Source organism: Siniperca chuatsi, linkage group LG24 (genome assembly GCF_020085105.1).
Source record: "Siniperca chuatsi isolate FFG_IHB_CAS linkage group LG24, ASM2008510v1, whole genome shotgun sequence".
NCBI lineage: Eukaryota > Metazoa > Chordata > Actinopteri > Centrarchiformes > Sinipercidae > Siniperca > Siniperca chuatsi.
In genome coordinates this window covers 18,688,968-18,704,896 of record NC_058065.1, presented here as the reverse complement: position 1 = coordinate 18,704,896, position 15,929 = coordinate 18,688,968, and the positions used below count along the sequence as shown (strand labels likewise).

Below are 15,929 nucleotides of genomic sequence, written 5' to 3'. Positions count from 1 at the left end.
CACTTTGTAAAACAAATTATTACCCTTTTGTTTGTGATTGTGGTCATCATTGTTGCTGACAACGTGCTCATCCTATCAAGGAGGGCATTGCATAAATTATCTTCATCCCAGTTTAGAGAAATTTCACCATTGATTTCCCCTTTTCTGTCTCCTTAAGCAGCTTGAATGTTGTTACAATCATCTTATTCCACAGTCTGACAGAATCACATATATTGTGCAGCATTGTTCCTGCTCTTCGTTCAGTGAAATATTCAATTTTATTTATATTTCTCCCAAATTACTAATGTATTTTACCTGATTTATTGTTATACATTTCGAACAGTAACCTATTATCCCTGAAGAACCCTTGTATATAAACAAGGACAGGGAGTGTTGTCAAAGGCATAGCGTGGTTTCAGAAGTGTATGGGGGCACAAATAGTCAGTTCTTCAAAAAGAAAAAATATATATAATTTAAATTGTGTGGATGATGAATGCTATTTCCTACATTTTACATATGTATATCAATATAGAAATTAGAAAATGTTTCATATCATGCTTTACCAAATTAATGGCCGTCTAATAAAAACATAGAAATTGTTAATATTGTTTGTGTGTGTGTGTGTGTGTGTGTGTATATAAATTATTAGTATTGTTACTGTTATTTTAAAATTGATAAACACATTATAAAATTTGTAAACACACATTCACAACTTCCACTCCACCTTTCAGCACATTTTATAGTGTAGTGTATTATATTGTTAGTACTTCCTCCTGTGTGCACTGACGTAAAGGCGAGCTGCTGTGACAAAGAGTTTCCCTTCGGGGATCAATAAAGTTTTTCTGATTCTGATTCTGATTCTGAGCTCTGCCAATATATTTATTCGTCATGAATATTATACGTTCTTCCATTTCTGTATTTTACTTTACTGCATGTAGTTTATTATTATTATTATTATCACTGTTATTATTAGTGGTAGTTGTAGTAGTATCAGGGGTGTCACAGGTATTATCAGTGTTAGCATTCGCTTACATTTATTTGTTTTTGTGTTCTCCCTTAGCTCCCTCTCTAACTCTCCCATCCACTTTATAGACTTCTTCCTAGTCTGACAGTGTGGGAACAAATTCAAACTCAGATATGCTGAACAGGGCAGGACTGGCAATGAGAAATGGCCCTGGACTTTTTGACTCAGAATAATAATAATAATTATTATATTCATATAATATTATATATAATATTATTGTTGTGATAATAATAATAATAATAATAATAATAATTATTATTATTATTATTATTATTATCACAACAATAATGATAATAATATCATTGTTATTATTCTATATTTTGTTATTGTTTCAAGGGGTTTCCCATATGTCCAATTCCTATAAACTTTGGATATCCTATTGGACTTTGCAACCTCTGTAGGAAATGTATGTGGATTTTTGGTTAATGTCTTTATTTCAGTACCACTGACATGTTACTCTGTTGTATTTTCCAAAGTCTTGAAAGGCAGAACTTTTTTCTTACCTGAAGTGAATAAAATCCTGTGGGAGCCCATAATGCTTTTCATTTCTTGACATGTAAATGGTCATTACAAATGTATTAAGTATCCAGGATGGAACAATCCATTTTTTGAGGGATCAATGAAATAACTTTGTTGTTAGAACCCTTATCATCATCTTCACAAATACGTCTAAATTCCATTGCATCAGTTGCAAAATCGTGTTGTTTTTATTTTTTATTGTATTTGTAATTGGAATCCCAATAAGTTCTGCAAGCGAAACTATAACCATTGACCATATTAGGGTCTTAAAGTAAATTTATATTCATTTCAGGTTTGAGAGGCTCCGGAAGAAAAGCCAGACTTTATTTTGAAATACAAGACGGACTCTTTACAGTTTGTGCACCTTAGTGTATTTAAGAATGAATTCATTAACACACAGATTAAAATGACAAAGCAGCTTGAAGTGGACCACCATGTAATGTGTATCAAGCTGCTTCAAGGATTCGGACCAACTATATTCTCTGCATCTCTGCGGCTGCACGGAGGCCATCTATAGAGGAAGACTGCCCTCTAGAGGTGACTGATTAAAAGTACTCTGGAGGAGGCTGCTGTCTGTTTCTGAACACAGACACCAATAGAGAAAGAAAGATGTGTGTGCTGGTAGTGTTTTACCGTCATGCTCACTGTTTGTTTGTAGAATGTAGCTGAGGGAGGTAGAAGGTATTGGCCTCAGGGAACTGGACTGGATTCTGTCCTTCTCTCAGTGGCTCCCTGCTGTTGAAAGGGAAATGAAATTCTTCCTCTTGTTTTTGAAGGCTCCTGGAAAGGAAGTACATGAAGCACATTGAGCATCAATTGTCTTAAATATTTGCACAATGTGAAGCAAAAATGGACTATTTTAAGACCCTGTTAATACTGAAAGAACTTGATTGACCTGCACAGAGCTCTGACCTCAACCCCATCCAACACCGTTGGGACGAACTAGAACACCGCCTGTGAGCCAGACCGCATCACCAAACATCAGTGACCGACCTGGACCTGGAAAGGCTGAAATCAGAAGAGTGGAGGCTGGAGCACTGCATTAATGCCCAGCAGAAAAGAGAACACTCTTGGTTGGAAGGGAAACAGCCACAAATATGTTGACTATACTGGAATGACTAATGAAAGCTCCGTGTTTGCTCATGCTGACCTTTCCTTTCTTTCTCTGTCTGGATGAAGCATAGAGTTGGAAGCAGGTGACACGTATCCCAAACGAATGAACCAAACCAATCATCAGTAGTGTGATGTAATGCGTGCAGAGATCATGATCCAGAGATTTGTGTTTAAACTGTGAATGTGACAAATCAGATCTGAATGGAAACAGCTAAATATACATTATTTAATGTACATGTTTTCTAGCTCAATGTAAAGTATAGCTGATTTATAATTAATGGCTAAAACATGAAGAACCACTGGTACTACTGTATGCTATGCATTTAGTGATGTTAAGTTGAATGTGTTGGTTCATCCAAATTACTGAATATTATTTTATATTTTCTCTTTTGTGGTATACAGTATACCCATGAATATGTCCAGGTTTTCACATATCTGTCTTTGAAATTTCTGCCTCCACCTCAGTACACTTGAGGTGTATTGAGGGAAAAAAATCCAACAATTTGTCTGTCACTCTGGATAAACTTCAGACCTCAGAATGAACAATTTTTCATTGGAAGTAGTTTCTATCAGTTCAATTCACTTTTATTTATATAGCGCCAATTCATAACAGACGTTATCTCACTGCACTTTTCCTATAGAACAGGTCTAGACTGTACTCTTTATAATATTATTTACAGAGACCCAACAAATCCCACCATGAGCAAGCATTTGGCGACAGTGGCAAGGAAAAACTTCCTTTAAGAGGCAGAAACCTCGGACAGAACCAGAACCAGACTCAATGGTGGGCGGCCATCCTCCAAAGAAATGGTCCCCATGAAAACTAATTGTTACAAATGTTACAAATACTCTATAAACTATCTGTAGGCGGACTATCCAAATAAAGTGTAACCAAATCTTGTTTTAACCAGAGAAACCTGCAGATGTTGTTTGTTTCTTCGAAGGGAAAAGTCGCTGCTGCCTTGCATGAAGAAGCAAAGGATGACTAGAAAGGGGAAGAAGGAAGAAAGAGATGAAGAAAGAGGAAAAAGTGGGATGTGCAAAGACAGACAGAGTCAGGCAGACTGGAGGATTCTAGAACAGAGAAGATGGATGAGCTGGAAGAAAGAAGAAATGCTTCTTTATTTTCTTCAAACTCCTTCAGTTCCTGTCGCTCTCCCATCTCTGTCACATGTGGACACACACACACACACACACACACACACACACACACACACACACACACACACACACACACACACACACACACACACACACAGTGTGTTAGCGTCAAAGCTTTGCAGACAGACAGAGAGCAGTAATGAATGAGTGGATGTTCTTTAGCTGAATTCTCTTCACCCAGCAACTGACACACACACACTCACATACACACACACACACACACACACACACACACACACACCTACACACACACACACACACACACACACTCACATACACACTCACACGCACATACACACGCACACACACACTCACACACACACCTCATATTATTATTGCTCTTTGAGGTGTTCAGCATTTTGTCCTCTGCACCTCTTCTTCACCACGACTCCCAAATGAATTCATCTTTCTTTCATCCCTCCATCACGTGTGTTGGGGGGTTTAGGTATTTGTGGAGGTGGCGTCCCACCGTCACTCTGTCAACTTCCTGTCTGAGGGATTAGTCGTCACAATGCTGAACAAAGGAAAAGGCAAAAACCTTCTTTTGTCAGTTGGACACGATTTCTCAGTCTTTCTGTGCCCTTTGATGTGCATCCCACGCTTCTTTTTACAGTCTGTGTGTGTGTGTGTGTGTGTGTGTGTGTGTGTCTGTCTTCCACCCTTTCTTCCAAGTTCAAACTGACCCCGGGATTGTGTGTGTGTTTGTGTACATGAGTTTGCCATGTCGTTTTCTATGTTTGAATGTTGTATTTGCGAGCTTTGTATGTGTGTGTGTGCAGTCAGTGTGGCTCCAGGCCCTCATGCGTCAGAGGGCCTTTCTCTTTCTGTGGCCCCTGAGCAAACATATTAAGAACTACCTTATCACTGCTTATACAGCCAAGGCACACACACAACACACACACACGCTAAATACAATCCTAAACACACACACACCACATTCACAAAAAGATAGCTTTGACTCCAAACACACAAAGCTTGCCGCCAAACTCCCCAAATGTCAACGATCCATCGAGGAGGAAGAGGTGGGGCTAGAGAACATTTCAGGCCAGTCATTGGTCGATGCTGACCATTCAGGGGCAAACTCAGGTACATAAAGGCAGGACTGGTCGGGTGTGTTGGTCGGGAAAAAGAACGCATTCGACACGCTGTTGACAAGCCTTCTTCAAGAGGCGCATCCATGGATAAGGAACAGTGAGAATAACTTTGGTATACAGATAAAAGAAAGATATTTAACTGTAAAGTTGAGAAGACGTGGAGCTAAAGTAGACGAATACCAATGTCTGGTTGAAAAACAGAAGAAAGGCTTAGAAACTTGCTGACCTATCACAACTGAAGAGGTATATTTGGAATCAACAGAACTTCAGAGGACAAGTAACTAAAATAACTCAAAACATCAGAATATGAGGTACCTAAAACTAGCTGTTTGATTTGAGATCAATAGACCAACTTTAAAATCATCTTAGCTAATGTCTACTCCATCTCCAACATCAACAGAAAGTCGGAAGAATCGGAAGGATGAGTTGAGCATAAGAAGAAACAACGCAGTATAGCAGAAGTCTTCTTGGAACAAAATCCTGAGGCAGAGTTCAAAACTTCAGAAGAAAGTCAATCTCTCAATAGTTGTGCGCTACGTAATTAACTTACTATTCTTTTCAAGTGCTCAGTAACAGCCGCCATGCTTAACAGCGCAGCACTAGTGTCTGTGATGAAGGTAGTCATGATGATGCTGATGATTCTTGGAACGGGAGTGGAGGCAGCACCCTCTGAGAGAGGTAAGGAAGCTGTTGAGACGGGACACAAACTGCAGTCTCCCATTTGAAAATTGGATGCTAAACCCCCACCACCTTAATTTCCACCTTGCTACATAAAGGACACACTACTTCCTGCATTTGCACTGAACATTGGCACTCGATGTAAATTACAAATCGTCCAATAGAAGCGTAAGTCCTAGCATACTTGGCTGGGCAGACCAGACAAGATGATCATGTCCTAAAAATACATCATCAGGCGATTGCCAGCTAAACCAATATTTATGGTCAGAGTGGCAGGACCAGCATGACCCATTGTAAGCTACGTGAGTTGGTGACAGTCACTTAATGAGCATGTGGAAGGTTTTGGCAGTGTTTTGAAGGCTGGTGTTGGTTCATCGAACTTTTTCAACTAACTTATTCAGCCAAGTATCCTAGGAGCTCATACTGACCAGCCCAACATGCCAGTGTTTAATGCCAGTGCAAGAAGAAGCATACCCTTTATGTAGAGAGGTGGAAAATATCCACCTCACAGACCTGTATATAATGTTCACCTTTATATTAACTATAGCATCTTTGCCTAACCTTAACCATACTTTAGTTGCCATGTGCAGATACTGTATGAAAAAAATATTCTAAAAACATTGGTATTGAACATTACAAAGCATTGAAAGCAATCTGGGATTTTGTCTAATATCAACGTTCTGTCTGGTGATAGGTTTGGCTTATCCTTGCCATTAATCATCTTGACCAAGAAGATACTGGTATACATATATATATATATATATATATATATATATATATATATATATATATGTATATATATATAACATCAAAAGCCCAGCAAATATCTTAAGCAAATTTCAGCAGGATTCGTCAGCGGGCAGAGAGAGTTAGTTTGCCAAAATTTCACTTAAGGAGATGTACTTGAATATGAGGGAATATGAATGTAAAATGTAAATGTAAAAGTTACTTGACCGAGTTACTTTAATTAAAAACAGACATGTTGTTGGTTCAATATGTAATAATGGTAAATTATAAAATGAAATCTTGTTTTTCCTTCTTAAATGTAAAAATGAACCAGGTGTTTAACTAGTAGCTGCTGTGGCTATTCACTAGCAAGACTAGTGAACTAGCTTAAAAACGAAAGGCTGTTAAACCAGTAACATTGCATTCTCAACAGAGTTTCTCTCAAAGATTTGATTTTATATTTTATACTGCGTTAACGTTCCACATTATGACATGGGTTCGATAGTAATCTTGCGTTTTTATTGCTCATAAAGTACAAACAAAACATTCACATCACAACATGTGAACGTAGAATGCAGACTTGTGACAAAAATAATTCAAGTTAACGAAAAGCTGCTAAATTGCAGTAACAAGAATCAGTTGTCAAGCATTATGAAATCAGGCTATGACATGAACATGTATCAATTACTGTATGTTTATCTATACTGTAGGCTATCATAAATATAACCTAAATATAACACAATCATAGACTTTGGTCCCACAGCCTCTATGTAATATAACCTAACATGCATACAGTAAATGTTGCTAATAGGCTGGTAAATGATCTGTTCAGCTGTGGAACAAGAGAGAATGAGGTCTGTATTTCAAACTAAAGCCATGCAGAACATGGTTTGAAATAGAGGCTGAACAGATTTGGCTTGAACTGGACGGTTGGTGCTCAAAATATCATCAGACAACAACCTGAAAGTGGCACATTTAGATCTGGACACTACAATAAACTGTTAAAAAGAACAACAGGAACTTTTTGTTTCAGAGTGACCTGCTAACATCCCTTTCATTCCTTACAATACAACATGATACAGAACCTTCTCTCACCTCCGCACACACACAGAGTTACATTGTTGCAAAAACTCAGACGTCATTATGCACACACATAAACACAACTCATACAACTCTTCTGTCACAGCTTAAGGTCTCACAGCAACTCTTCTAGCAACCAGCAAAGCAGTGGAATCCCACCAAAATAGGGTGTGTGTGTGTGTGTGTGTGTGTGTGTGTGTGTTTGTGTGTGGGTGGGTGGGTGTGTGTGTGTTTGTGTGTGGGTGGGTGGGTGGGTGTGTAGGGTGTAGCTATTTGAGGGTCATGTGTATGCAGAGACATCAGCAATTTAAAGACCTGAATTCAAACAACTTTAATCTGAGTTAGTCAAAGAGAATGGATTCCTTTTTATCCGTTCGGCCCTTTCCTTGACTGGAACCATACTGGGTAGAAAAACATAGACACATAGAAATGATTATAAATCCGGGCCAGCTAGTGAGGAGTCACCACCATGCATATACAGTGCACACTCTCTTCTCAATCAAGGTTTGAATCTTTAGATGTGATACCCATTCCAGCTGTGGGGAAATAACATTTGCAATGGTGACATGTATATGTATGTTAAAAATTGATGTCTTTTAAAGTCTTCAAACTAAGGCATAATGTGCAAAAAATGCAGATCTATTTATAATGGACAAAATAGTCTAACTATGAGGGACTAGGGAAGGGTATCATTCAGTCTTCTGGCAGGGCCCAAGGCACATCCATTGTAGCTTTCAGTAGCTTTTCCAGGACCATAGCCCCTTTATAGGATGACTTAGATGCCTTATCATAAAGAAGAAAAAGTCTTTCGTGTTACTATAATTGTTTTTTTCCCAGGCTTTGTGAAACCTCCACATCCTCTTCCCAGTCTCACTCATGCATCAGCTGCACCAGAGAAGTCTTCAGCACTAAATCCAAGCCAGTACCTGAAACACTGGCTTCTGAGTACAAAAGCAGCAGGAGTGGATGGGACAACAAGAATCAGTGACAAAACCACTACAAGGACTATCACTGCGGGCATCAGGACAGGGGCCAACACCGAGACAGCCAGGCCAGACAGACGAGCCCAGATGCTGAAGATGATTTCAGCCCTGGAGGAGCTGCACAGGACATTCAACAGCACACTGAGTTCACGGCTCACCATCATGCCACGAGGTAACGATACTGTGAACATGTTAGGTTTACTAACTGATGGCATTTTTAAAAATTCCATGAAAGAGTTTGTGGCTGTGGGCGACAGAAGTCTGTGAGCTTAAAGATGAGTTCAGATAAAGTCAATGAAGTCAATGGAAAGATGTGAAAAGTTATCCTGGGAAGCAAGCCTTGAGGTGAGGACATGCCCACTGGTGCTTTGAATATTTCAACTTTAGCAGTAATCTCAAAGTGTATGACACAAAAGTTTTTGGATTCATTGTAACATTGACCAAGTGTAATTGCAGTGTTCCTGCATTAGCACTCAACATTGCAGTTACACGTGATCACATTGTTAGCCATGCGGTGTGGTTCTAGGTACGGCGATGTAGGTCAGTTGGTTGACCACTTGGATGGATTAGAAATATTGGATGGATGAAACAGTCATGGTCCCCAGAGGATTAATCCTACTGACTTTGGTGATCCTCTGACTTTTCATCAGGTCAAAATTTAATTTTGCTCAACACTGTTGGTATTTAGCTTAAAGCACTGCTGTGTCTAAGTACAGCCTCAGTGGCTGTAGACTCTTAGTCTTGTTGCAAGTTAATTCAATATAAATGTTTCTGGCTTTTTTAACCTTTGTTCATTCAGGGAAGTTTCACTGAGAGCCCAGCTGTCTTTTGTAGAACGTTGCCCTGATGACACTCGCACAGTTAGGGTCAGAAAACACCCTGTGACAGGTTTATCAAGGATTGATCACATTGACTTTTGGACTAACTAGTGTCTCTTTATCTCCACCTAAAGCCAGGACTGAGCCAGTGTGCTGCTCTTCATCAGGGGGATTTTCACTAAAGCCTGTTCTGTTTTTCATTTCAGCAAATGGCAGAAATTCAGGAAGAAAAAATAAAGTGGTAAGTTCCTGTAAAATATTTGCACTCATGAATTTCAAAAGGAATACTTTGCCTTGATTATTTCTTTTTCTCTTTTTTCTGGCTACTTACATATGCCAGAAGTTGTATTTGATGATTGGGTATACTAAGCATGAACTAAAGTTTTCTGTTGGTTTACAGTCTTGATTAAACTTAATTAAACAGTCAAAGGTAAAGGTTTATTTTCATTTATTGATTGATGTAAACAAATCTTGTAAATTGCTGATTGTGTTTGGAACCTCATTTCAACTTTGAAAACAAAGACTACAAGAACTTTTGAATCTTCACCAAGGGAGAAGTAAACCTTGAACAAATACAGTATAAAGGGGTGTCCAAGCTATAGCAGGACCAGTTTTAAAAGCCATGGAGAAGGTGACTGCCTTTCAGTCGGCACTCAGGGACAATAAGTCTGCTGTATCAAAATGGTTCATTTAGGGCCAAAGAATGACACTAGAAAAAGAGTAAATATACTGTAAATGTCAAATCAAGAAATGATACAATAGTATAAACACAAAGCAAAAGAATCCAAGCACCAGAGAATGAATGCCATCAAGTAAGGATGTTTTGTGTAGTTCAGCATACTTGGTTTCAGTAATCACCCCCTCTCCTTTCTTTCTTCTGCTGTCGTGGTTGAAGCCTCCTGCTGCTGAGGGAGGGGTGAAGCCCACCACTGTAGCCCCAGCATCAGTTGACAGCACTGCAACCAGACCAAGTGCAGATGTCATCGTCCCCAGTCTGACTGGTCGAAACTTCAAGAAGTCCCTCCCACCTCAGACCAAGAAAACCAACAAAAGAGGTAATGGTCAAGGGCCTAAACTTCTCTTTACCTTAGTATCTTTACAAGGAATTACGGCATGCAAGAGCATGGTATGGGTTGGTATTGTTAAAAATATATACATAAATTAATTTTTTAAAACTTTATTCAACTAGGATTTGTCTGTGCCCTTAAAAGCACTTTTGTGCCATTAGGGCATGAACTAAGGGAGTCCATGATTGGCCCAAGTGCCCCCATAATGTCCCTGTGGCTTGCCCATGCCCCTTTGCTCATCCCAAGGGGGTCCTGGTGCCTCTCTGGTTGGCCTAACTGGAACATAAGCCTGTGCACAGTGGTGGTGCCTCTTTTTCATTTTCACCCCTTCTTCTTGCAAAGGCTGTCCATACCGCTGCCTACATTATGGGAAATATTACATAGAAATTACACCGCAATTTACATGGTAGTTGATACAAAGAGAAGAGAAGAGAAGTTACAGAAACATTAGTTTAAGGTGACTCAACAATGCATTATCTGCAGCAAACAGCGTCCGAAACTACTAAAATACTGTAAGATCCAAGTTGTAATAAACCAGAATTATCCTTTTAACTTTTAGTGGAAAATGGAATGCAACCTCATCGAGGAACAGTCAGAAGATGTGAATTACTGTCATGTTTATGTACTTGTGTTACAACCCTGCAGGTGTCTAGGGATAAGGGAAGCAACATACAGCCGATGTCGTCAGGCAAGCACTGCCATTTATTGTTTAGTGCACCAACAACAACAAGATAAATCACAGAAATACAGTCTTTCTGCTCTAATAGTTACAGTTTTTTACTATCGCTATGACAGTTTTTTCGATACAATTTTCCTAAACTCTTAACGCACCAACACACCTAAAACACACAATTGGCAAAATGGTTAATTTCATGCTCAAAATCCCACATTGTAAACTAAACCCCAAAACTGATTTTCAAAATACAATAATAAACTAACACAATACACTGTGTCTAACAAAACACTGCAAACATGTTTTAAAATCGAATAATTATTCAAAACACTAACACATGTTCTCTTCCAACAGGAACATTTAGTCAGTCATAACACAATGACAAAAAAAAACACTATCATCAGCTAAAATTACAGAAACTGCATTATTTAAAGTGTCAGGTCTGCCCTGATACAACAGACAGTATATTGGATTGATCATAGATTGTGTTTTGCATTGTAGTTTCTTTTGAAGCCTGTGTGGTTCCTAGATGGGAATCAGCTGTGATTTATATATTTGCATAATTGCAATCAGCTGTTTGTCATTAGCAATGGAATAAAATACAGGGAATATATTTGTGTTTCAATTCACAATATGAACAGCTGTTCGCTTTGACTTTAGCCTGTATAAGTTATGTTCAGAACATGATGTTATCTGTTCTGACAGATACAGCGTGAAAGCATTTGTAAATCTGACTGTAAAATGACATTGTTTTGGTCTTGGTTGAGCTTGTGTGTAGAAGAAGTTCAAGCATTTTAAATCGGTGTTAACTGTGTGCATTTTGTATCAAAGCAACAAGAAATGTGTTAATTGTACAGCCTACAAAGACGGATGTTGTGCTAACCGTGTTAAGAGTTTAGGAAACTTGTTAAATGTATTGAAAAAACTGTCACAGCGATTGTAAAAAACTGTAAATATAAAAACAAAACAAAAAGGGAGTCAAGTGAGGCAAGACCTAAAGGGGGCGAGGGCCGCAGGTGGCGCCAAACCATGAAACAAACAAAACAAACCCGTTTCCTAACCCTTACAGACCCCACTAACTCACTACAGTCGAAACAGCTGAAAGACACCAAACCAAAGCCTAGTTGGCTGCGCTAATCTTACCTGTCAAACCCAGACACATTACAGCAACCGCCCATAAATCCTAGTGTTCAGCTAGACCAATCGGGTACCGACGTGTGGTGCCTAGACCTACTGCCCAGATCCTGAAGCCACAGAACTGGTGCCTCATACGAGTTAACATAACTTTACTCACACAAAGAAATCTGAGTTAACATCAGATCTAACTATCACACAAGATAACATTCAGGGACGGACGGATCCGGTTACATCAGGGATTAGCGGCTGGGACCAATGACGAAAGGGCCGGGCCAGCTGAAGACGGGGAAGACTGGGGCACAAGCACAGGTGGGCTGTCCGAGGCGTTGACCAGAGGGAAGACTGCACCAGAGTAAAACATCACAGCATGAATACATAACAAACTGCCACCCGAAGGCCCCCCCACCCCCACCCCCACCCCATATAAATCTAGGATTTGTTTATACAGAGCCCCTTGTTGACAGTGCCTCTTCCACTTTCATGCAAGTATTGAAACTATTTTGTAACTGAATGTTCTTCTTCTTCTTCTCTGTCTCCAACAGTGTGTTTCTGGAAGTACTGCTCCCAGAACTGATCGTCTCGCAGCCAGTGTTGACCTTTCCACCGCTGGTCACCCTCCATACTCTCCCACCTTTTCCTCCTCACCCACTCATCATCTTCTCCCATCCATCCAATCAACCCCTCACATACAAAGTTTCTAAATACGTAAAACTGCAGTGCCAAAAAAAAACTTGCCACCACTCTCCCATAATAGGTAGATGATGTATTTATCGGTGCACAGGGCTGATTCAGGCCATTATCACGATCTTGTACAATGTGTACGATGCAGTTCTGGTTTTCTGAAGCCCTGAGTGATGCTGCTTCACAAGCTATTGCTATGGAACTGTGTGGGATAATCCATGTGACAATTAAATGTTTTTATGTTTCAGCTAGACTGAGAAAGCAAAGGTTTTTGCACTTACTAATATTGGCTGGTGCTGATTCACATGCTGATGCTGATTCACATGCTATTGAGTGATACTTTCTGTACTGGATCCTTTCTCATTGTGACTACACTGCAAGTGACGGGGCACAAAATCCAGTCTTCCTTCTGTGCAAGACTGCAAAGTTCCAACGAATGCCAGGAAGTTAAATGCCCCGTGTAAAGAGATATAACGTCTTACTTAGTGACTTAGTACTTTAAAGGTGCTAGTAGGCGGATTTTCTTACCTTTGGACAAAGCCAGGCTAGCTGTTTCTTCCTGTTTTTTTTATGCTAAATTAAGCTAACCGGCTGCTGTCTCCATAGTGTAAAAAGTCGTGGTTTTACGGGGGTTATGACTATATCACAGACTATTTCTTAGCTATGGAGCATTGACTTCCTGGCGACCAAGAACACACACGACCCCCTTAAAACCACAAATTGTCATTTTTACACTTTGGTTTTGCTATTAGCTATTATTATTGGTAAGACATTTTAAGATGAATTTAAAGATGTTAAATGTTAATTAAAACATTTGTTATTAGCAGGTCCAACCTGAAATATCAGTGCAGAAGCTCATATTGCTTGAACCTTGGTTTCATCCACCCATCTACCCTTCTATCCATCCCTCCATCCTCTCCCTTCCTCTCCTCTGGCTCTCCTCTGACCTCTGAGTGCTAGGAGACTGTTGCCATGACACCAGGAAGCCCCACACCTCACCCCCACACAGGCGCCAGCCCTGACTTGGACATTTTCATTCACTCATTAATTAACAGGACTGACCAATCAAAGAAGACGATGTGTGCCAGTGGTCGGGCGCATGAACAATCACCCCTGTTAACCTTTTCTTTTCCTGATAAGACAGACACACATCGTTTTTGTATGTGTGTGCCAACTTTAAAATAAAGTTTATTTCTAGCATGGCAAAAACCAATGTGACAATAACGATTGATATTTTAGTTTTTTACAGTTACACTCTCTTATTGTGCAGACAGACTCACACTCTGAGGTCACCTGCTGAATCATGTCCAGTGAGAATGATTCCGTGATTCAATTCTACGTGAAAAAGTGCAAACACTTGCTATCGTTAGTTTCTACATTTAATAAATCACGCACTTTGTTTAGTTCCTACATGAAACTGCTCACAACAAATCTGTGGATTATCTGGAGGAACCGGGTCATGATTTCTGCAGAGACGTCACTGTTGAGTTTTTCAGATGCATTCTTTCAGCGCTTTGAGCTCCACAAGCCGAGTGCCATATAGTCCCATTATATTCAAAAAAGGCACGATATCTCCAAAACTACAGCTCACACCAAAACTATCTAGATGGATAAACAGCACTACAGGTGAGAGGGAAATATGTATTTTTGATTTTGGGGTGAAATGTCCCTTTAATGCTCTTTTTACTTTTTTTTGCATTTTATCTGTTCAGCCTGGTTTCATAAAAGTTCATGAAATGAGAATTATGTCTTCAAATTTAAATTACATGCTCATTGTGGAGGGAGCGGGGGCTCTGAAGTGCAAAACACAACAAGGTTTTGCTAGGTTTTGTTAGTTGGTTTTGTTAAATGTTGGTTGTGGTTTTTTGTTTGACTCAACAAGGTTTAACTTTGACTCTATTTGTTTTGTAAAAATTTCACAAAACACACACAGCACAAAACAAATTCACTGAAGAAAAGAAATAAATCTTAAATAGATATGTTTTGGTACAGTGAGCTGAATAAATATCCTACAAATGCGCAGGAGCTTATTTTTGATATTTTTACTCATCACTTATTCTCCTACGCACCTGTCAGTACACAGGTATGTGCGATTTCTTTTGTAAAATTGTTGCGGGTTTTTCACACAGTAACGTGTTTTCAGTTTTGTTAATTTGTAAAATTTCATTGTATTTTATCAGTTCTTATTTTGTTTTGTAAAATGTGTTTTCCTGAAATTAGCAGTTTTAGGTTTTGTTCCTTGGTTTTGTGAAATGTTGTGTTTTGCACTTCCGGGCCACCACAGTTGCGGATGTGTAGTAACAGATCATTTATCAACTCTGACAGCATTGCAATTGTGTCCAATTTGTGGTATTTTCACATAATTTAACGCATGGTAGATAAACATCTGCACGTAATTTAACAAAATGTTTGAGTTTGTGTTGGAACATGGACCTCCAAATCAGTTGCTCCATTCAAATATTGAAAAAGAGAAAGCACTGAACCAGGACTTTAACTAAGACCAGACCTTGAATGATGATGAATGAATTTATCTCCCAAGCATTCGATATAGTGTGTTTTGTACTAGAACTCTACAATTACACAATTTGAAGTGTGACTTTACTCTGTGTTATTAGTTCACAGCACCACAATATGAAGAGGACATTCCTCCTCTGGATGTTTCTATGGTAACTGAGCTGTGTGTGTTTGCTGTCTGGGTGTGTAAACTCTGGGTCATTACATTCAGCGGGTTTCTACAGAAGTCACTGTCACTGTCGCCCCAGTGATGAGTGTGAGTGTCTGCACATGTTCAAGTGTTTATGCGTGTGTATGTGTCAAATATACCGGGTCTTGCGCGTACAATCATTTTGAATTCTTTGAGCAAAGAGTCATCACACGTGGCTTTAGCAATACGAATTAAAAGTGCAAAGCGTTCATAATAAAATAACAGATTTTCTTGGTAAAAACAGAGCTAAATAACTGAATTTTATTATCTGCAAAAAGCTTCAAAAGTACGGAGTCTGTAGTGTGCCACCGGAAGATTTACTGCCTTTTACAGTGTATAACTGCAGAGAGGTAATAAATTGATACATTTACAAAGTATTTGTGTGAGGTCAGAGGTCAGACTTGCCAATCAGAGGTGCTGTTGCTGTTCTGTGGGTTGGACTTCATTTCATTTTTTCAATTATTGATTAGTGTTTGATGACATACAGTGAAA

The 15,929-nt window shown here is 39.3% G+C and overlaps 1 protein-coding gene across 2 annotated transcripts; it reads left to right on the top strand.

Annotated features, from left to right (window-relative positions):
* The first annotated feature begins 4,926 nt into the window (after positions 1–4,926).
* urp2 (urotensin II-related peptide) lies at positions 4,927–13,946 on the top strand. 2 transcript variants are annotated; one of them, XM_044188541.1, is made up of 6 exons: positions 4,927–5,201; positions 5,291–5,568; positions 8,212–8,529; positions 9,382–9,416; positions 10,071–10,230; positions 12,595–13,946. In XM_044188541.1, exons 2-6 carry the CDS (start codon positions 5,472–5,474, stop codon positions 12,624–12,626), a joined length of 642 nt encoding a protein of 213 aa, XP_044044476.1. In that variant the 5' UTR covers positions 4,927–5,201; positions 5,291–5,471; the 3' UTR covers positions 12,627–13,946. The 2 variants fall into 2 exon arrangements, with proteins under 2 accessions (XP_044044476.1, XP_044044475.1); XM_044188540.1 differs by having other exon boundaries at positions 4,927–5,568.
* Positions 13,947–15,929: the final 1,983 nt, after the last annotated feature.